The sequence below is a fragment of the Ctenocephalides felis genome, unplaced genomic scaffold (genome assembly GCF_003426905.1).
Source record: "Ctenocephalides felis isolate EL2017-DRISC unplaced genomic scaffold, ASM342690v1 CF-g0.4_SCAFFOLD_03572, whole genome shotgun sequence".
NCBI lineage: Eukaryota > Metazoa > Arthropoda > Insecta > Siphonaptera > Pulicidae > Ctenocephalides > Ctenocephalides felis.
Genome location: NW_020539726.1, coordinates 19590014 through 19614574, shown reverse-complemented (window position 1 = coordinate 19614574; position 24561 = coordinate 19590014). Strand labels below are relative to the sequence as shown.

The 24561-nt window shown below is 29.0% G+C and overlaps 1 protein-coding gene across 1 annotated transcript; it reads left to right on the top strand.

The window, feature by feature from the left end:
* The first annotated feature begins 6122 nt into the window (after positions 1-6122).
* LOC113388200 (ionotropic receptor 25a-like) lies at positions 6123-23773 on the top strand. Its single transcript, XM_026625601.1, has 13 exons — positions 6123-6150; positions 10239-10391; positions 12756-13058; positions 14606-14838; positions 15804-15985; positions 16061-16175; positions 18300-18542; positions 20281-20669; positions 20835-21038; positions 21105-21290; positions 21509-21727; positions 23021-23134; positions 23395-23773. The coding sequence occupies exons 2-13, from the start codon at positions 10241-10243 to the stop codon at positions 23771-23773; spliced, it is 2718 nt and encodes a 905-aa protein (XP_026481386.1). The 5' UTR covers positions 6123-6150; positions 10239-10240.
* Positions 23774-24561: the final 788 nt, after the last annotated feature.

Below are 24561 nucleotides of genomic sequence, written 5' to 3'. Positions count from 1 at the left end.
CTTTACCTTCAACTGCTTTGGTCTTTTTATCCCTGCAATATTATCGTCCTCAGACGAAAATTTTGGACGTCTTGAAGTTTATTGCTTTCAAAACTACCACATTCAGCTGCCAACAGGTAAACTATGCTGCAAAGCTTCCTTGCCAAAGTTCAGCCCATTTGCATAAAATGGTCGATACTCATTTTTTCATATTTTCACAAAATTGCCCGAAGACTTTCAAAAGAAGATTATATTGAAATAAGTCCGAGAGGTCTTCAAAATATTAGTAAAACCACGGAAACAATTTGCTGAATGGCTGAATTGGCAAAACAAGCGGATTTAGACGAGTTAGATATGGAATATTTCAAAACATAGTTTAAGAATTGGCAGTCTTTTTGATAATGATCTGGAGTAATATAATTTGAAGTAACTGAGCAAGAAATAAACAAAAATCTTAAGGGTAGTGATTTTGAAGAAGGGCAAAAAACACTCAAATGATACATACATTTGAAAATATGATTATTATACTAATTTATTCAAAATAATCATTCCTGATGAAAATGAAATTTTAACAAGGTAGTAAAGAGGACCGAACCTGTTAAAAACTTCTAAAAAACGCAAAACGCAAAACGCAAAAAAGCGTAAGCTACATATTAGATGCTTTTTTGACAAGGAAGAAAATATTGGAACACTGCTTCACTAACTTATTCACCTTAATTTTTTTTTTGGTTTCTATAAGCATTTTAGAATATTGAATTTTTATTTTCAAACATCGTTAATAAAATTAATACATGCTAATTTTTTATTCAACGCTTAGCGGTATATCACTTTACTTGTAGTGGAAAATCAGAAAAATTTCACAAAAGTTTTATAAGAATTATAAGACACCTATAATATGTAACTCAAAATAGTATAATATACAAATCTTCAGAAAGTTTACATTCTATAAATACATAGACGAGTATTTAACAGAAACTTCAAAGAACCTTGACAACGACAATTGGATTGAAATTACTATTGCACATGGATCGCATGATATCTAAATGTCTACAATAGAACAACATTTAGTACAATCTATAAAATCTTAAATGAACTTCTTGGCGAAGCTCTTAATGTAATGGTTATATTTATAATTATTTTACTTTTTTCTTCAAATTAAATATCATTGCAAATAAATTATTTTTATTATTTTTATTACTGCAATCTATTACGTAATGAATAAATAATAAATTTTCAATTAAATTGTTTCAGATGAAAGTTTTACAATTGTGTTTTTAATTATTACCGTTATAATTTTAACATTTGCAATTATGCATCTGCTGGCAAATTTGCATTTTTTAGATATATTCGCCTAAGTAACCCGCATGCAATTATACAGATGCTTGCTGAACTATGAAAAACAAAACGTTCTATTAATTAGATAATTTTAATGAATAATCTAAAAACAAAGATTAAAACTAGTTGGTATTGCTATTTTGCCTTAAGGCAAGTTACATAAACTTCCCGACATGTGTTATTTACCCTTCGAATTAATCAATAGAATATAAATTAATTTATGAGTAATTAAAAGTATTTGGAGCGGATTTATCACACATCATTGAAAACAAACAAACACTCTTTCGTTATACCAGGTGAATCGTCTAAATTTAATTTTAACAAACGTCAAAAAAACTACGCATTTTCTCAAACTTCGATGAATTTTTAAAACTAAAGTACTTGTCCAAGGCCGTAATATTTCAGTAAGTTCTATAAGACCATGATATATATCGCCAAAAAAGTTCTATAAAAATCGTCTTATTTTTTTTAACAGTTAGTTACAAGAAATCGGTAGATTTTCACCTGAAACTAATCAGTATCATTCTCAACTAATATCTTTCGAACAGTTTTTGATTTTTTTTAATCGATTCGGTAGTATGAGCTTAAATGTGGTCGAAAAGCTTTTCCAAATTTTTTTCCACATTACAAAGAAACGGCTTGGCTGATCGTTGCGTAAAATTGATAAACGCTAGTCCTTATCGGGATACATCGATTGGCTTTTAAATTTTTGAATCGGTCCAGTCGTTTTTGAGAAAACTTCGATATACGGCAAAAAATCTGTTAACATACACGCACACACACACACATACACATACTTTTTCCAAATTTGGTCTCATTCGATTCAGAATGGCTTAAAACGTCGAGAAAACATAACATTAGCGAATCGGATTGTTCGATGTAAACAAACTTCTTCTTCGGAAAGTTAATAATGTTACCTTTCACTTTCATTATTTAAACATATTTAGTCCTTTTTAGACAAGAATTCTATAGAATAATATACGAGTTTTATCATAAATTACCGCTTGCTTTTGAAAATATAACAAGTTCTGTCTGTATATATTGCACGACTTTGTTTTATTGCATTTTTAAGAGAAGTAATATTATTAACATGTTAATCGCCACCAGAATGTGATATTTTTTTTAAACGACCGAATGAGACGTAGTAACAATATGAGTTAATTTAGTTTAAAATACTCCAAAGAAACCTAATGCATCAAAGATTTTTTTTACTTTTATTAGGATATTTTTCATGTCACACATATTTGAGTCTAATGGCCCTATATTAAACTTTTTTTCTACTTCTACCAAGATATATGTCAGACACATATGACTGACATGTGTAGATTAACTTGTTAGTATGAAAATAACAATTTGTATATCCTCTTTTCTTATTTTTGTTATAAATAAAATATTAGTTTTTAATCATAAATTTTATTAGTTTCTCTATATAATCGTCGCATGTGCTTAAAACTCCAAGTAGCAAATTTTTTTTTTTTAAATTTGTTAGAACATTGTCTGAAACTACATAATTCTGTTAAATCTTTTTTTATTAATATTTTATTTTTATTAATACCGATTAAGTAAATTATGTAAATAGTTAAATATTACCGATTAACAGATTGTGTAAATTGTTAATTATTGGCGCATACAATACAAAAATAGTACATAAATGTCATTGATTTAACTTACATGTAAAACCTCTCGCGTTTACTCTTAAAGGATATAATTGCAACATTAAAACTTTACAGAAAAGATTTGTACTTTGTCTAAAACACATAGCTTTTTTTGTCCATAAGATGAAAAATAAATTACAAAATTCAGTTATAAATATATAATTGAGGCTTTCTGACGCAATCAGACTGATAGCAGGTTCATTAACTGTCACGAAAAATCCTGATATCGAGCAGTAGCATTATCAATTGTCACTAGGATATATATATATCTTAAATATGTTTCCAAGATGTCAATGCTACATCGGATTGAATAATATATCAGTCCTATAGATGAATTCTAATAATTGAAATAAACAAATATAGAGGGATCAGCCATCTAAAATACCACATTTTTTCTAAGAAAAAGTTTCTGCCCAACATCTTATAGGGTGTAAGGTTCTGATTGCTGTTAAAATATGAGACTAAAATAGAAGTATAGAAATGGATTTCGAAACATCTTATGAGTCAATAATTCGGAGAAAATTTTGTTACATACAAATGGAATGAAAATACTGAAATTGATTTTTCCTCGAAGTTATTTACCTGAAGTCATGTTATAATTCAAGATAAGTACCACATAAATTATAACATGGATATAGGAAAATTTATTAGTTAAATAAATTTATACAAAGCATGTATGCACATTATTGAATATAAAGTAAATATTTTATGTAATCAAATAATTCAAGAACTAGATATTGATTGAATAATAAATTAATTAATAAATTAAATTTAATTGCACAATCCCCATTATCATATAATCTTTTGTTACAAAACAATTATATATTTCTGAAATAATTCTATAAACACAGGTATCATATGGAAATCATTCAGTTATTGAAGTTTGTCATTTTTCATAATTGCTGGTCATTTGTTCGATCAAATAACACGTGGAAGCTCCGTAATCGTACGGGTGGTTTCGATCGGCGCCACAATTGTCACAAATAAAGCCACAACATCGAGAGAACACGATAAAATATGCATATGCAATATCATAGCTTCTAAATAATATGAATTGAATGCCATTAGGCGCAAGGAAATCAATATGACCAAATATGACTTAGAATAGATCAAATGAATCAAATGTAATACGCTGATTAAATTTTTTATCTTACCAATTTAAATCCATATAACATAAGTATTTATAGAATTGTTTCAAATTTTCTGCAATATTTAACTACACGAACATAATTTTTTTTCATATCTTAACAGCAATCAGAACCTTACGTCGTATAAGCTGTTGGGCTGAAACTTATTTACGTATTTTTTAGATGGTAACCCATTAATCCATCCCTATTTGATGATTTTATTATTAGAATTTATATAATAGAGCTGACTTTTTATTGGTGCAGCAATGCCGGGCAAACGCTATTTTCACTTAGAAATATTTCCAAGTAAAAACCGTTGTCACTGCTGCTTGACAACAGGCTGTTAAAAGTGGGCATTTGAATCAAGTCTTGTCGCTCATAACCGCTTACCTACGAGTGAGCCCAAAAACATAAAAATAAGCTTAAAAATATAACTAGTTGGTATTGATATTTTGCCTCGAGGCAAGTTACATGAATTTCCCGATATGTGTAAATAATCGACCTAATCAATAAAAAATAAATTAGTGAGTGATTAAAAGTCTTCCGAGTAGATTCATTATACACAATTCAAAACGAACGAACACGCTAACTCTGAGTATTTTCCAAAAAATTTTTTTAACAAATTAATAACTTATATAATTGAACCAGTTTCCGTAGGACTTTATTTTGTTTAAAGACCAAGTATTCTACTGTTATACCAAGTGAATCATCTAATTTTAATTTTAACAAACGTCAAATAACTACTCATTTTCCCAAACTTTGATGAATTTTCAAAATTGAACTACTTGTCGTAATACCGTAATATTACAGTAAGTTCTATAAGACCATGATATATATCGTCAAAAAAAGTTCCATAAAAATCAGCTTAATTTTTTTTCAACGGTTAATTACAAGAAAACGGTTCAGTAGATTTTCACCTAAAACTAATCAGTATCATTTCCAACTAATATCTTTCGAACAGTTTTTGATTTTTTAAAATCGATTCGGTAGTATGAGCTTAAATATGGACGAAAAGTTTAACACTTTTTTCCAAATTACAAAGAAAAGGCTTGGCCGATCGTTGCACAAAACTGAGAAACGATAATCCTCATCGAGATACATCAAATGGATTTCATATTTCTAAAACCGGTTCAGAAGTTTCTGTAAAAACGTCGATCAAAGGTTTAATTTTGACAAATGCCAAAAAACGATACTAATTTTTGCAAACTTTGACGAATTTTTAAAGCTAAACGAGTTGTCGTAGGGCGGTAATATTTTAGTATGATCTAGAAAACTATGATATCTACCGTCAAAAAAATAATAAAAATCGTAGAATTTTTTTTTAACATTTTATTACAAGAAAAAGGCCCGGCCTCTACCAAAAAGTAATCAGCACGATTCCAAAACAATGTCTTTTGAACGGTTTTCGAATTTTCAAAATTGATTAAAAATTGCGAGCTATAACGTGGACGAAATTTTTTTCACTTTTCTGCTATTTATAAAGAAACGGCTTGGCCGATCGTTGCAAGAATTTGACAAACAATAGTACTCATCGAGATACATCCATTACAAGTTTACAAAATTACAATCGAAAGTCATTAGAAATTTTTCAATATAAAAAGTACTTGTATGAGTGCAAGAGCTTTGAGAAGCTCATACATAAAGTTTACTCAAAAAACAAGCTTTCGTCGAATAATCACAATACAACGGCAATAGTCACCATAGTAACTCCAAAACGTCAACACGAACTCCAAACCCACTTTCCATACGGACGACAAATAACCCACCTCCCTTAAGCAATACATATTTCTAGGTGATCAAGTTATATAGTCAATGCGTATCAGTTAACTTCGGCGGTGTCATTAATCGTGCATCTGATAATAGTAATAGGACTTCTGTGAAAACTTATTGTAACAATAGAAGTTTTTCTTAAGAAATTTTGTTTGATCTTTTGGCGGTGGATGGTGATTTCGACAAGCGCGAGATGGCCTTTAGGTGCTGGTACTGGATAGGTATTATATGTCTAACGGTTCTAGGATGGGTGAATGCTCAGACCACGCAAAATATCAACGTCCGTAAGTAATTCATAGGAATAATCTTTTTTTCAATTCATGAATAATATATATGGATCCCTAAATGCCTCGTAAAATTAGGATCTCCGAGAAAATGAAAGGTTACATGAAGATGTTGACCTTAAAATTCAATTTCCACTACACTAAAAAAACAATTATTTTATATTAACTTCCCACAGAATTATGTTTTTTCTAAATAATCCAAATTGTAATATAATGATTTTTTGGCGTTTCAAGTTATTCTGAATCGTTCGACACCAAAATTAGAAAGTGTGTTTAAAAAAATGTTTTTAGAGTTTCTAATTAGATTAATAGTTGATATTAATAATTAATAATAAGAAATAGAGAAACTCAATTTGATAATTTAATATTGTGTCGACGTTTCAAGTCATTCTGAATCTTTCGACACCGAAATTGAAAAAAAAGTGTGGTTAAAAAAATGTTTTTGGAGTTTCTAATTGAATATTGTAAAGTGATAGAGTTCATAGTGCTAAAAGAAACCATTAAGTAATTTAAGTATACAAAAAGTGGTTGAATAATAGAAATTCATTGGCGTTTAAAATAATAGTAATTTTTTCAACACAATTTTGAAAGTATCAGGTCACCCATACAAATATTTAAGCAAATTGAGTGAGGAATATCCTACTCAAAAATAAAAAGATGGCCACACGATTTTAATAAAATGTTGAACAAAAAAAACCTTTTTGATTATAAACTCTTTAAAGGCATAAAGACCAGCATATTATCTTGAAAATTAATGTATATTTTGATGTAATTTGTAATAATTTGAAATAATTCCAAAGTTTCGATGCTTATTGATTAAGTCAATTATTTTTATATATCATCAGGTTTCCTCAAGTTTCTTGTATAAATAATAATTTTTAAAAACAATCAAAATTGGGATAAATTGTATGAATAATTGATTTTGTTTTAAATATGCTAAATATATTGTCCGAAGAAAACCAAATAAAATGTTGTCAAATTTGATAAATCTCGATAACTATTTATTAGGTCCATTGTTTACAGATATTAGGAAATGCATGCAAATTTTTTCAAAGCTACATACCACTAACTACTAGTTTCAACAACTATTTTTAAAAACATAAGTAAAATTGGAATAAATAATATTTTACCAATCAATGATCTTATTCTAAATATGTTAGCTCAACAATTCAGATCTTCCATAGATTCCAAAAATTTAATAGCTAAATTTATATATATTTGAGTTTTGGGCGCTGATTATTGAAGAAAGTTATAAGAGTTTAAATATTATCCATTATTCATTAGACTCTTTAAATTATTCATTATTCTAAAATAAAAAATACATCTTATAGAGACATACATCGGAAAGAGTATATGTTTTATATTTGATTGGTTTCAAAGCTCTGTGCAGTGAATAAAAAAACTTAATTCCAGAAACAAATAAATTAATTATAGTCATTATATTAATATTTCAATTATATTTCATAATTATAAAATTAAATGGGCTGTTGATGATAAATAGTTATATAAAAACTAGTTCCGAAAATTGAAGATTTACTCACGAGTATCAATATTACTCAAATAAAAAGGTAACATACAATTTATAGACTTTTGCAATAAACTTTCATTCTCTATTTAAAATAAGAATAGCAGGTTAAAATGGCATAATAAGTTGATAAATATTTTGTTCCATATCATCATTTAGCTCCTAAACATTCATTCAACCAGAAAACATTCAACAATATGTCACTTATCTGTTTATTACATATCTAATTGAGGACGATAATGGACTACTAAGAAATTTCCATTACCAGCAATAAATGGCAATGACATGTCAGCTTTCACCCTTTGTCATGAAAAACACTTTTCTGACTGATATATTATACTCTGCTTTATTTGAATGAGAATCTAATAAATAATAATTCTATGCTTCAATATATACCGAATGATTAAATAATGAATTTTGAGTACTATGAGTTGTAGAAATATTTTGTTTGGAGTTTTGGAGTGTTTAATTTTTTCCATGTGAGAAAGATTTTAGACGATGCTAACAAAATATGAAGCAAATAAAATAATATTTTTCAAATAGGTAAATAATTTCTAGGAGTTTAAAGAGCAAGGAAACAAAAAAATTACTAAACTAGTTTAGGACAATAGTTTACACTTTTATGCAGCTTAAGAGATGTAAATTAACTTTACATTAATTTTATATTAAAACCATTTTTGAGAATCAATGATAATTTGAATTGAACTTAGCAATTCATCTGTTTCAAAACAATGTAAACAATTTTTTTGAGGTTTTAGCTCTATTTTTTTAAAGTAAGAAACTATCAAGCATTTTATAATTTTTCATTTCTGATTAAATGCGTCAAAACTTATTATGATGGAAGGCAATTTGGAAAATTTTAATTTATAATTTAGTAAAGTCTTAATTCTTGAAAACCTTTGAAACTTGAACTTGTATCATTTTACACTTGGATCATATTAATGCTATTTGCTGATACAAATCCAAATATTATATATAGAGATAATTTTTTATCACGCTTTCTGTTAGTGAGCGTTTTTTACAGAATTTCAACTCATATTTTCCTGACCTTAACATAAAGCATGAATTTTACTTAAAAAAATATCAAAGTTTGTCCACCCGTCCATTTTCTCATTATACACATATTTCCCGATGTGCACAAACAGTACATAGTTTAAAAATGGTTTGCATAACAAGTAAAAAATAGGGAGATTGAATATTAAAATCTGAAGTTATAGCGATTTTTGATAGTTGTATTATATCATACAAATCTATGGTAAAGCTGTAAAATATTCCATTCTCTCATTTTGTTTTCAATATGAATCAAATCACTGGACATGTAACAACATAATTAGAAAGAGATTGTTTGGATTCAAAAATTAATGAAGTAATGAAAACTCTTTAAATGTGTGAATTCAATTTAAATATAATCGGTTTTATATTAGTTAGGCACTTGCAAAGACTACTACGGGACATTTATAAGTAGCGTCTAGCGTCCTTTGGAGTGGGTAGACTTTTCATATATTATTTGGTAGATGCTCCTTCCACTTATGCACCACATTTGAAATCAGTTAGTTATTATCATACTGAACATTAGAAATATTTTTTATGGCAATACTGCGTTTGCCGTTCAGCTAGTATATATATATATATATATATATATATATATACTAGATGACCAGACAGACGTTGACCAGTACCCACGTCTACAATTTAAGTTCAAAATTAATATCCTATCCTATACTTTTTAATATTCTATTTAATGCCCTTCCATTTATGATTTAGCTTAGCAGAAGCTATATACGTATTGGAAACTGCAGTTTTTTGATCAGTATAAGAAATTCAGAAAGAATAAATATAGTATCTACGGTAAAAGAACAATATAATCTTTGATATTCCAACTTATATAATTGCTTTAATAATTTATATAATATATAATAGTCTATAATTTTTATAATCGCGTACCCTATATTAGTTGGTTTTTGGCAATTACAATCTCTAAATTACATTTTCAACATTATTACATTAGTTAAAATCTTAGGTGAATTAATTTGTAAAATTTAATTCATATGAGACAACAATGAGGACTGACAAGACAATAACTCTTCAATCTCTTCAAAGATTACGATGAAACAAATAAACTGTTTTCTAATTTTTACAGCAAATATTCAATATTCAATAAGACACTGATAATCAAATTGCATATTCACTTAAACAATTATTTGAAAACACCTCGCTACGTCTTTACAACTGTCAATGAGAGTGCATAGCAGATACTATAGACAGAAAAGAAATAATATAGCAACGCAGAGAAGCTATATTTGTGGAAATATATTACATCATTTTTCAAAATTTAGTTAATTTTATGATGAATTACGTAAAATTTTATGAATTACTCAAACCCTATTAATATCATCCTTTGCATGGAGAAGGAATAGTGATCATCAGACACTATTCCTTCTCCATGCAAAGAATAATATTATAGGGTTAATAGGACAGCTTAATTGCCTGAACTAAAAATATTTTAATTTTTTTTTCCAAAGAATCTAATTTTGATAACTACAAAATATTTTTGTTTTTCCAGTGATGGTAAACGAAGAAGGAAATATGCCAGCCGAAAGGGCGGTCAAAGTGGCGTTGGAATATATTCGACGTAGCGGAAGGACTCTCGGCATCGCCGTCGAACTCGAGACAGTTGTGGGAAATCGGACGGATGCCAAAGGATTACTCGAGTCATGTAAGCTTAAAATAAATTCTTTTGATCTACTTCTAAAGTGTTCTTAAGATAATAGATTCCGTAGTAGGGTTAAAATAACCTGTGATACCAATTTTACGCTGAACTTAGCAATAATCCATGAGGAATGGGAGTATAAACACATCTATCTATAATATATCAAAACAAATATCAATTTATCTTTAAAAATAACTTTGGTAAATAATAATACAATTAAAAATATTGTATGTAAGAGTCGAAACTGTTTTAAAAACATTTTAAAATTGTATGGAGAACAATTCTATCACACGAGAAGAAAAACTGTATGACTATTGAAGCAAAACTTCGATAGGCGCGACTAATCCTTACAAATGCAACGGAAGTCCGTTACGCCCAAACTGTTTTAATTACATAAAGTTCTTCGAACACAACTACGTGATGAGTGAAGTTGAGAAAACAATATTTGTTTAGGAGTTGTTTAACATAATCTACTGTGTGAACGAATATTATAGAATTTATTAAACAGCAATTACTTTATTTCTCTAATGAAGGTTTATTTCTAAATGCTAATTACAATGACAAACCGATCATGTCATATTTGAAGTATGACTTTAACTACACTAATGTTTTTAAATATTATACATATTTTTAATGCTATTATAAATAGTTAATTTATAATTTATTATTATATAAATATGTATAATAGTTGACACTAATAAATGTGTGCGTCACGAGTGTTGCCATATTACTGATAAGCATTATTCAAAATTGTTATATGATGTATTTATTTTTACTTAACTTACATTTGCTACTTTGTACAGTAGCAAATACGTTTTACTTCAATCGCGTGTGAACCTTACGCGCACTCTTTTTCACATTGCACTGAGTTTATGGCCCAAGTTCGGATAATATAATATTTTTTAATTGATTATTAAATTAGAAAAAACGGCGACATTAAGTTGTAATAACATATGGTATATCATTGATAATATACATTAAAGAAATAAAGAATTTTCCTTCTCATCAAAGAAAAATTAAAGAAATAGTTTTATTAGGTTTCTGCACAAAGTATATACAATTTGTGAAATATTAATCATTTTTTTTCTACTTCTTTTGATTATTCAGATAGGGATACAAGTATAATATCTTATTTTCTATCTACTAATACTGATAGTAAACTAGTGGTGTATGGCATCGTGCCTTAGTGCAAATTGCTCTAACTTCCCGTACCGTAATGAAATATTCGAGGAAGATTCAATATTCAATTTTTTTTTCCAAAAGCAATCGTTTCGTCAACACATGTACATTTTTGAATCATTCAATTAGGATGCTTAGTTCTCTCAAAAACTCGATATCTCCGAAACGGTTGGACCTGCCATTGCCTAAAACTAATCAACACATTTCCCAATCAGTAGGAATCGAATGTTTTTTTAACCAAACCTTTAAAATATTCAGAAACCTTCAAAACGCGAAGAAATGCAAAAAAAAATATTTTCGATTGTCCTATTACTATAACTTACCCTACGGGAAGTTAATTAATAATTACTAACTTATCTATGATGTCTGTAACTAGTCTGTATTAAAAATTACTAATTCATTAATAATATTAAAATTAAAATGTACTTATTTATATATAGTTTAATATTTTATCGAACTTTTCCTCTACCGTTATATTTAATACCGATTTTTTTAAAGAAGAGTTAATGTTACACAAAATTTCTTTATTCCTCATTTGTACGCGACAGAAATCTCATTACATTCTCGAAAAACTCAAAGACGAATCATCATTTCAGACGACTAAAAAAATCGAAAAATAGAACAAATTTATTATTCTCAACGAAAGAAGGCGACCTAATCCGGTGACCTAAATATTCTGTACAAATATTTTATTTAGTTTGGTATTTTAGGGAGTGATTAATTAAATCGTATTGGACTATTTATATTGCGCACTGATATAAAAAAATCTATAAAAAATAGCGAAATGATGTGATTATTTGCAATATTTCTTATTTTAAGTTAAAAAATTATTGAATTAAAAAAAAGTAAAATCTTAAGTTAAATATGTAGCAATTGTGACAATAATTTATTCATGCTATACGAAATAAAACATTATAGGTATTTAGTTTGCATTTTATTTTGATTTTCTATTATTATTTTAATATTTTTAAAAACAAGTTTTAATATCAAACAAACTATATGTTGTCATGAGCTTAGTAAATGCTGAAGTCAAAATATATGTATAAAATCTTCAAAACATATCAAATTTTTAAAAAAAAAAAGTTCTACGTGTTCCACACATTCGACATTAATACATGCCATTACCAGTGGATATTGAACGTATTAATGTTATTTTATGTATCTATTAAAAATATAATTTCTATTTTTCAGTATGCGCAAAATATTCTGAAATGATAACTGGAAATAAACCTCCCCATGTTATCCTGGACACCACGAAGACGGGCGTTTCTTCAGAAACCGTTAAATCGTTTACTGCCGCCCTCAGTCTGCCAACTGTAAGCGCTTGTTTTGGCCAAGAAGGCGACTTGAGACAATGGAGAACAATTGACGAATTTCAGCAAAATTACCTACTTCAAATAATGCCTCCAGCTGACATCATCCCCGAATCGGTCAGATCCATCGTGAAAATGCAGTCAATGACGAACGCAGCTATACTGTTTGATAATACTTTTGGTAAGAGGAAGAATAGTTAAAATTTTAGTTTTCGCACTTTTTGAATATTATCAATGTGCTTGAGCACAATAGTCCAGTAATTATAGTAAGTTCACCTCGAAATTTGAGATACCCAGTTGTAAGTCTGTAAATACTTGTATTTTGCACCCTAAAAGTTGTCTCAAAACCTACATATGTTGCGTACCACTTGTAGGTTTCGAAACAACTTTTAGGGTGCTAAATACAAGTATTTACCAACTTACAGCTGGGTATCTCGAATTTCGAGGTTCTTACCTAATTTAAGCTTAAATGACTGAACTACAACAAAAATTTGTATATTAAGAGCCCTGCTTTTAGAATGTTTGTTTAAGAATATAATATCTAGGAGTGAAAACATCCATTTTTACTCGGAAATATATAGATCAAATATATGTTTTGAAGTAAAAAAACCTTTCGCTAATAAAATAATCAAATATAGATCGGTTTACCACTGGGCTGCCACCTAAATACGGCGTAAAAGAAGAAGTTTGAGCACATGAGCTTATAGAACGGAAGTTATGATTGCAGAAATAGAAATACAAAAAATAAATAAAACATATAATTCCAAAATAAACATAGAATGTAATAATCTAAAAGAATAACCACTGCCTAGATTCCCACATTTATTACCATATAGTATTTCTATCTGCCACAATTTGTTTAAGATTATGACTATGTAGAATCTCATTTATGCAATAAACTGCAAGATTTTGTCTAGAAGATTCTTAAGATTTTATTTAATAGCTCCTCAGCATCATATTTATATAGCAGATTTTTAGATTTAAGTAAATTATGGTAATTCACACCTTTTCTTGGAACTTCTTCAAATCCTGTTCAATTCCTACACTTGCTATTCTGCATGCAAGTTATTCGTTTTATGTAAGTTGCTCACGTATTGTTAAGAGATGTTGTTCTAAAACAGCTAATATTTTCCAGAATTCCTTTCTTCCTCGAGCACATTCAACCTCATCCATTTTGGAAGAGTTATCTGATTCCAATTAATCAGTTTCTTCGGTTCTAGCTTCTATCTCGAGGGCTCTAGGGGGTCCTATGAGTTGCTTTCCACTCGTTTCACCGAAGGCATTTTGAATTTGTATTTAAATATTTATTTACTACGCTGTACCACACTTGTCACTCTACATTGATAAGTGACTATTTTATACTGGATCACATCTATTTTTAGTTGAACCCACAACCGAGTTATAAAATGATTTATGCAATATTGGCTATGAAAATAAATTGCCTACTTTTAAACAATGTTATTTTGTTAATAATAATTTTGAACATGAGGGTATAAATTTTATTAGGTTATTAAATTATTTATAGTAGACTATCATTAATATCAGCTTCTCTAGAATATTTTTGAGTTTGGTACACATGACCAAAATTGGATGATATATATATATATATATATACATTATATATAATATATATGTATTTCATATATATTATAAATACGTATAAAGATATAATAATAAATTCCCATTCATCTCCAAAGCAATTACTTTATATAATAATTCATTTTGCAGTGATGGATCATAAATATAAATCACTTCTGCAAAATTTGCCCACGAGGCATGTGATAACATTAGTGGACGGACCGACAATCGAAAAAATTAAAGAGCAACTGGAGAAACTTCGGAAGTTGGACATCGTCAACTTCTTCATTTTGGGAAATCTTGCAACCGTATCGAGTGTATTGGATGCAGCAAATGCGAATAATTATTTCGGAAGGCAGTACTCTTGGTATGCGATAACACAGGTATAGTAAAATTTAGATTGTTTATAAATTTGCTTATAAACCTTTTTCAGTTTCTCTTGAATATAAAACATTAGTATCTCCCATTTTTAATTTTTATTTCATTTATTTAAAACAATCAGAGTCAATCATATTTTTTGGCACTCTTATTCGTCAAGTATATCCTTACAATTCATAAAGTTTTATGATTAAAAGAAAATTTCATGTTTACTTTCTAAAATATTTTCATCTGATATTGAACTTTCTGGTCTGGTCTGGTCTGGTCTGGTCTTATGTAATTTTATTAATTAGTTTTAGTATAGTTACATTTTGATTTTCTTTTTTCGAAAAACTTGATTTTGATTGAAGGTTATTTTAAGGGCCTAAACCTTAATCAGCAATTACTTCATTTCTCTAATGAGAATTCAAATTCTAAATGCTAATTACAATGACAAACCGATCATGTCATATTTGAAGTGTGATAATTTATCATTTATTATTATATAAAGGTGTATAATGATTGACACTAATAAATGTGTGCATCACGAGTGTTACCATATTACAAATAAACATTATTCAAAATTGTTATATAATGTATTTATTTTTACTTAAATGCCATCTTGTTCAGTAGCAAATTTTACTTCAATAGCGTGTGAATCTTACGCGCACTCTTTTTCACCATTTTTGTAAACTCTTAATATATTTTTGATTTTCGTTTGTTTTTGTACCTGTAATAGTTTTCTAAATCATTCATATTGCATCCGAACATATATTGATATATTGAGAAACTGCATCCAAACATAAATGGAGCACACACATAACCAAACACATCAGTCAACAATATGAGAGTCAATTTTCTATTTTTTGCACTTTTTGTAACATACCCCGCAGAAATATAAGCACCAAATAAATTTTATCTAATGCATATAAATATATACAAAATTTATTATGGTAGTATGCTTATATTTGCTATTTATTATTTTTCTCAGGATAAAGGAGAATTGAAGTGCGCTTGTGACAATGCCACAGTTATCTATTTAAAACCGAGTCCAGAAGCTGCCAGTAGAGATAGATTAGGAAAAATAAGAACCACATACAACATGAATGAGGAACCAGAAATTGCTTCAGCATTTTACTTTGATTTATCATTGAGAGCATTTTTAGCTGTTAAGTATGTTATTTTTATTATACAGATATAATCCATCATTTGATCATTATTCTTAATGACTCATTTTGTCTTTGGCAGGAATATGTACCAAAGTGGGTATTGGCCTACAGATATGAAATATTTGACGTGTGACGAGTATGATGGTAAAAACTCACCACAGCGGAAAATTGATTTGAAAACGAGTTTTATGAAGGTACGGTAATTAATATAAGGAAAATGGATGATTCTTAATTTATAAAATATGTGCAACTGTTGGCAATAAATGATAATGCAACCTTGATTTAATAAATGTGAGATTTATGTTCCAAAGATCACACACCTTCAGCTATTGCACAACAAAACTAATTAATTAAGCTGAAAATAGTTAAAAAAATGTAATAGACTTAAGTAAAATATACAAATATACAAAAAATATAAAAAACGTGAGTAGCAGCATTGGCCAAGGGCAACGTTTATGCTGTACCTACATTATAAAAGTTAAGACAAATCAAGTTAATTTAGGAGACTTCCAAATTGTGATTTGAAGAATAGCGATCTAATTATTCTTTTTTACAAAATGACAAAGAGATTACACATATAACAAGATGAATTAAAGAGAAGTGCATTCAAATGCATGTGGCAACTAAATAATTGGATTTACAAAATCTATAAAATTAGTTTAATTAATTAACTTCCAGTAGTTAATTAGTTAAGAAAATAGTTATAGTGATTGCAAAAAAGTCAAAAATGAAAATTTTTGCATATCTTTACGATTCAAAGGTTTCTGAAGCCTTTGGCATACCTAAAAAAAATGGATGTATGTGAGTGTGTGTGTAGTATGTATGTATGTTCGGATTCAATTTTTTGTCCACGATTTCGGGCGCACAAATCAACCGATTTGAATGGTTCAAAAAACATTAGATACCTATTGATATGAAGACTTGCTGATTAGTTTTTAGTAAAGACAGGTTTAGCCGTTTCGGAGATATGGGGCAAAAAGTGCCAAAAACGGTAATTCAGTTTTTTAGAAAACCGAGTACTCGATTTGAATGATTCAAATAACATTTTACATGTAATGATGAATTGAATAATTGATGATTTGAGATTTTTGGTAACGCAGGTCTAGCGGGTTTGGAGAAACAGAGGAAAAAGTAAAAAAACATGATATTTGGTGGTCAAAAATAAACATTAAATGTATGCACATCAAATTATCAGATATTTGATGAAGTTTTCAAAAATGAGTACTAATTTTATTGTTACAATTTTGTTGGGTTCCGTCCCAAGATTTTTAATTTTAAAAGTTTACTTATATGGTTCAAGCAAATTTCAAAATTTTCCGAAAACAATTTCAAAATTTTCAAATATATACAAAGATTTATACTTCCTCCTGCTAATGTAAACTTTCTCGAGCGACAAGATCGTCCCTGTATATTTTATGAACGATAAAATATATAGTGATTATAATTATCTCCATACTCGAAAAAGTATAAAACAATTGTTGTAAATCTTTGATCAATTTTTACTGATTTTTTTCCCCTCAAATATATAATTCTAGTACGGAAGGTTCCAGCAATTTGCCTTAAGGCACGATGCCATACACCACTAGTTCTTTTATCATTTTCACGGAATGAGGGTAAAATATTCTTCTGATTCAGGCATTTTTTATTAAATCAAGATTTGTACTACCATGTAACCTTAAAATGTTTATTAATCTATGCTGATTTCCTTGTCGATATCGGTACGCATATAACGACAGATCTCTATCTCACAGACACGACGACTAATCACAATCGACCCGTATAGAAATGATTCCATCGAAAGCAAATGACGTACAATTCTGGCGTGACGAATTATTTTAAAAATATCAGTAAAAGCTACGTTTGTTCAAAATTTATGTTATATATAACACAGTTTAGGACAAATCTATCTGACAAAATGTAAAATATGTTAGAAGCTTATAATCGCAATTTGAAGAGTGACATGAGTAGTTTGTTTGTAAGGTGTTGAGGTGGTTGTGTAATCACTGATTACACATGTACTAATTATAAGATAAATTGCTTCATAAATAGAAAACTTAATTTTTACAACTATTTTACAATATTATAGCTAATGCATAAGAATGTGTAAGGAAATTAAAAAATTACATGTATAAATTTTATAGATTAACATAAGTTTATAAAATTTAACCATGTAATTTTTTATGGGTTAACAGTTAACCAGTTAGATTAAACTGAGTTTGGCAAATTCAGGGTATTCAAAACGTTTTAAACACAAACTTTTGTAGGAAAATTTGTAGAATTTGCTTAAATTTTTTTTACAATTATGGTTTCCTAATTAGGTTCCCGAGCCGAATACCTATGGTCCACTGCACTACCCCGACGACGGCGAAGTGTTCAACGGTCACGCGTTCATGCAGTTCTCCCTAGACATAAATGCCGTCTCCGTGATGAAAGGCTCATCGGTTGGTACAATACAACTCGGTTCTTGGAAGGCCGGTCTGGATTCTGAGCTTTCGTTAAACAATGAAGAAGACATGAGGAATTATACTGCCGCTATTGTCCACAGAATCGCAACCGTCGAGGTGATAAATCGATGCTTTTGCGCGACGAGCGTTTTCGCGATTAGTATTATTTATATGGGTTTCAATTGTAACGAATGTGCGACTCAATGGTGGTAATAAGATCTATTATCGAGATAGACCGTTTTTATTGTATTCAACATATCAGCAATTATGCCGCCATAAAGATTTTGCTAATAATCGCGTGTATACAATGCAAATAGCATGTATTTCAAACATTTCATAATAAGAATTATTTATTTTTCATCCACATTTTTTCTGATATATAATAATAAGATAACGTTCAATTTGAGAGCTGGCCGTAGATTAGCAGCCCCTAGATTCAAGTTCGATACCCATCTCGGCCAGCTTCATATCAAGAATGTGATATGAAGTAGTTACGTCAAGTAGTGATATGAAATTATGACTTGAGATTATAGATTTCAGCAGAATATATTTACTATAATAATAGTCTAATAGAAAAAAAGACTGGTCAACCACCTGGTTGTTCTCTAGAAACACTAGGCTAAGATATATACATCACAATATCTTATAAAACAAAGTTTTGATTAGTAGTCAAATATAAGGTAGTCAAATAACCCACAAACATTCTCCGTCATACATTTCTTTCGTATCTTACAATATGCAATTATATTCTTGCAATATCTGTAAACCAAGTGAAATAAAAATATCACAAAGACGATTCGTCGGAATCAGAAAATAAATGTTAAATTATTCATTGAATTTAAAAATCTTCAATTACGATATTACATCCATTTTTTAATGCGCTATTTCATATTCATGTGAAATTTTAATCAATATTCATCAATTGAAACTAGTTGGTATTAGTATTTTGCCTTGGGGCAAGTTGCATGAACTTCTCGATATGTGTTAATAATCAACTTAATCAATAAAAAAATATTAACTTATGAGTAATTAAAAGTATTCCGAGTGGATTTATTACACACAATTGAAAACGGAAGAAGACGTTAATTCGCTGTATTTTCTTAAAGCTAATTTTCATAAATCAATAATTTTTATAATTGAACCAGTTTCCGTAGGGCTTTAATGGTTTAGTATGTTCATAAGACCAAGTACTCTATAATTATACCAAGTAAATCGTCTAATTTTAATGTAAACAAACGAAAAAAAACTAATTTTAGTGTGGACGAAAAGTTTAACACTTTTTTTCAAAATATAAAAAAGCTGTCGGCAGATCGTTGCACAAAGCTGAGAAACAATAGCCCTCATCAAGATACATCGAATGGTTTTTAAATTTTTGAAATCCGTCCAGCCGTTTTTGAGAAAACGTCGATTTACGGCAAAAAATCTGTTCACACACGCACACGCACACGCACACGCACACGCACACACAAACACATACTTTTTCCAAATTTGGTCTCATTCGATTCGGAATGGCTTGAAACGTCGAGAATACATAAAATTAGCGAACCGAATTTTTTGATGAAAACATAAACTTCTCCTTCGTGAAGTTAATATCTTGATTTTGGTAAAATCTTTACGAATATATTTTTAGTTTTGTTATTTAATATTTGGAATAATTGCAAGTACTGAAAGGCTAAAACAATGTAAATAGCTGACTAAATATTTATGGTTTTATTCTATAACATATCTTCGTTTATGTATACATCATATTTCCCTGAATTAAGTTTAATTGCAAATAAATTACAATACTTATGATTTCAAAAATGTAACACTGTCTCATCTACTCATATTTTTGACTATGTTATTTCCTTTACAGCAACATCCATTTATAATACGAGATCCTAGTGCGCCCAAAGGCTTCAGTGGTTATTGCATAGATTTGATAGAAGAAATAAGAAGAATTGTGAACTTCGACTACGAAATTGAAACTGTTGCTGATGGTAAATTTGGAAACATGGATGAAAGTGGAAATTGGAATGGAATAGTTAAACAATTAATGGATAAAAAGGCTGATATTGGTCTTGGATCAATGTCTGTGATGGCCGAAAGAGAAAATGTAATAGATTTTACCGTGCCTTATTATGATTTAGTAGGCATCACTATATTAATGAAACTACCTAAAACGCCAACGTCTTTGTTCAAGTTTTTGACTGTGTTAGAAAATGATGTCTGGTTGTGTATTCTAGCAGCTTACTTCTTTACGAGGTAATAACAATTTGAAGTCAAAAATATAGTATAAATAGTTATTACTGAAGTCGTTTTCAGTTTCTCCCACTATTCTTTCTCATTATCTACCAACAGCCCAATCAATATTGTGTTGTATTTAATATTTAATGATCTATTTTTACATACCTACTTTGCGTATTTCAGTTTCTTAATGTGGGTATTCGATCGATGGAGCCCATATAGTTACCAAAACAATAGAGAAAAATATAAGGACGATGAAGAAAAACGGGAATTTAATATCAAAGAATGCCTTTGGTTTTGCATGACGTCGCTTACTCCTCAAGGTGGTGGTGAGGCACCCAAAAATCTTTCCGGAAGATTGGTTGCCGCTACGTGGTGGTTATTTGGGTGAATATACAGAACATACAAATTATATATAGTAAGACTTAGTATATTATAAAATTTTATTTCCAGATTTATTATAATTGCTTCATACACAGCTAATCTGGCTGCCTTTCTCACTGTGTCTCGATTGGATACGCCGGTCGAATCTTTGGATGATTTGTCCAAACAATATAAAATTTTATATGCGCCACTAAATGGGTCATCGGCGATGACGTATTTTGAAAGAATGGCGGATATTGAAGAAAGATTTTATGAGTAAGTAAAAAAACTATATCAACCTTTCGCTGCACACGTGAATTTTTGGAACTAACCCACACGTGTCTGTATGTGAGTTTAGTTCTATCAAATAAGGTCTTTTAATCATAAAAACTGGTATTGATATCTACATCTATCGAAATTAACCTGTTTACTAATAACCTCTTTTTAAAAATTATATCTAAAGAAACATATTAAATTTGAACTATTATTTCTAGAATTTGGAAAGATATGAGCCTGAACGACAGTTTGACCGACGTGGAAAGATCTAAGTTGGCAGTGTGGGATTACCCTGTAAGTGATAAATATACAAAAATGTGGCAAGCTATGAAGGAAGCTGGACTTCCTAATTCTATGGAAGAGGCTCTTGCAAGAGTTCGAGCCTCCAAATCATCAAGTGTAGGCTTCGCATTTTTAGGAGATGCAACCGATATTAGGTAACAACAACAATAATGAATTGTAGTAATAATAATTTTAGAAGCTGAAACATATTAACACTAAACCTCCCATAGCCGGTCAAAATGACCGTTTCAAACTTTGTGTATAACTTAGACATTTTTAAACGTTAATATACCAATATCAAAATATAGGACAATTCTTAGAATATACTAATGATATTCATTTCACTCTTTGATTTTAATTATTTTTTCTATTTTCCGAAAAAAAAAGTTATGTGACCTAACTACCGCGGTCGGGCAATTTGATCGCTAGAAAATAGCGTTATTTCCGTCAAAATGTAGGTGAAAATTTTTACAAAATAGACCAAACAAACCAGACAAATCTAGAAAAATGTTCTGGGCGGAGTGTGAAGTCAATAGTAAATATATAGTAAGTGGGTTTCCCTATTTGGGAAATGACAAGAGGAGAGATTGTTCAATTATTCAATTGGACATATTAGTTCCTTGCTCTAAAACTAATGAATTCATTTATAAAGATTAAAAAAAATTGTCTAAATCAAATTTCATTACTACAAAGTAAACAGAGAAAATACTTGTCACAATTTTCAAACATTATCCTATAGAAATAAGAGAAACCAGCAAAAGTGTTCCAAAAATTAATAGATTTTGTATTAGTACATTGTTTGGTAAAAATGTGGAAATTTAGATGAAAGCTTATAAAAATTTCTTTATTTTATATACAGTAAACTATGAATTAATTATTATCTGAAATAAATAACTTTTTAATTGCGCGGTAGGTATAGTACACGAATTGTCGGTAGGTTAGTGTTAAATAATCCTGCAGGTTTTGTCTATTATAATAAATTGGTATTGAATGTATTTATCAGATAAGAAACAATATGTAAAACGACTCATAAACAAAAAAATATTATACATCAAATATAACTGAAAAAAAACACTACTAGGATGAAACAAGTAATTTAATCTGCTTAAGATAATTGCTTATATTTTTAGTACAAATACATTTTTATGGGTGAAGACATTAAAAATGCATACTATTTAATGAAAAAACTAATTTTTATTAAATCATAACTTTCACGTATTGGTGTTAAATAAATTAATATCAAAGATTGAAGATTATTAATTAGGCAATGTTTCTAAAAATAATTTTGTTCATAGTTTTAGGCAAAATTGGTATAAAACGAAATGAATTAATAGTCTGTATCAATTATCTGCAGTTTTTGAACAAACTTTTAATTACTACTCGTTGTGAATTTGAATATTTGAAATACCGATTTTATAATAGAATTTGATGACATTTATTTGCTTTAGATATCAAGTGCTAATCAGCTGCGATTTGCAAATGGTCGGTGAAGAATTTTCTCGGAAACCGTATGCAATCGCTGTGCAACAGGGTTCTCCATTAAAAGATCAATTTAATAATGCGTAAGTTTCTAAAATTATAATAAAAAAATATATGAACGATATTAATAATAAATTGTAGTCAGTTGAATTTTGTTATTTTCATTTGCTACTAATATCTTAGAACTATTGATCTAGCAAAGTCAATTATTAGATTTGACATTGAATAAAAATATGATATTAATGTTTCATTATAAGCATGAATCATAAAAATTTGTTACCGTGCTTGGTACCTTTGGTTTGCTATTTAGAACTGAGATATTTTTTTATTTCTATCAAAACAGAATTCTGCAACTACTAAACAAGCGTCAGCTAGAAAAACTGAAAGAAAAGTGGTGGAACAAGAACAAAAACAAGATGGATTGTGAGAAACCCGAAGATCAATCTGATGGTATTTCAATTCAAAACATTGGAGGTGTATTCATAGTAATTTTCGTAGGAATTGGATTAGCTTGTATAACATTAGTGTTTGAGTATTGGTACTACAAATACAGAAAGAATCCTAAAGTCATTGATGTTGCTGAGGCACCATCTCCGCCAATCAAGGAAAAACATCAGAAAATGCAGCAGAATTTACCAGGCGACGTTGTAGCTCCTGGACAAAACCAAGCCATCAGGGCGAGATATCAGTATCCGCCCGCAAATTTTAGATCCAGATTTTAGAAAGAATAATTAAAAAACAATTTTATAATTCTAAACTTTTCGTGTTTGTACTAGCGTAATTTTGAACCTTCTTATGATCATTCTTGTATTAGAATAATGGAGATTTTATGATACGTTGTCTATGGTTAAATGATTATACTAGAATAGGAAAACATGATTGACTAATAATATAATGAAGCTATTTATCGACCAAGCAATACTTGATGCTCAAGATGTATATATGAGAAATATTAGAAATAAGAATATATAAAATATATTATGCTACCGTTATATTTGAAATCTAGATCTTTAATCTTTAAATAATAATTTTAAAGAATTATATATGTTGTGTTGCATGTCCTTTGATTACTAATTTTTGAAATACTATAATGCATAGTTAAAATTGCAAATATTGATAAAAATACTCAACTAATTTTAATTAATATAATAATATAATATATGTAGTTTATATTAATTGAATTAGCTTGATGATCTTTTTAATGCCGAAATTGCACATGTTAAGCTATGTTAAGCTCCTGATGTGGACGCAAATCGCCAATTTAAATATAGTAATAATAATTTATCATGTATTGAAAAACATATCAAGTAACACGTTAGTTCCGTTTAGTTCTCAATTTTTAATTGAACAATATATTTTTCTGCCAAGAATCTGTGAATTGATACCAGAAATATCCCTTATCATCCCTTAATTAGATTTTTCATGGTGCGTTATGATCAGGATTCTCTAATTAGGAATATATATTGAAAATAAAGATTTACATTCCATCGGATACATGGAAAAATAGATT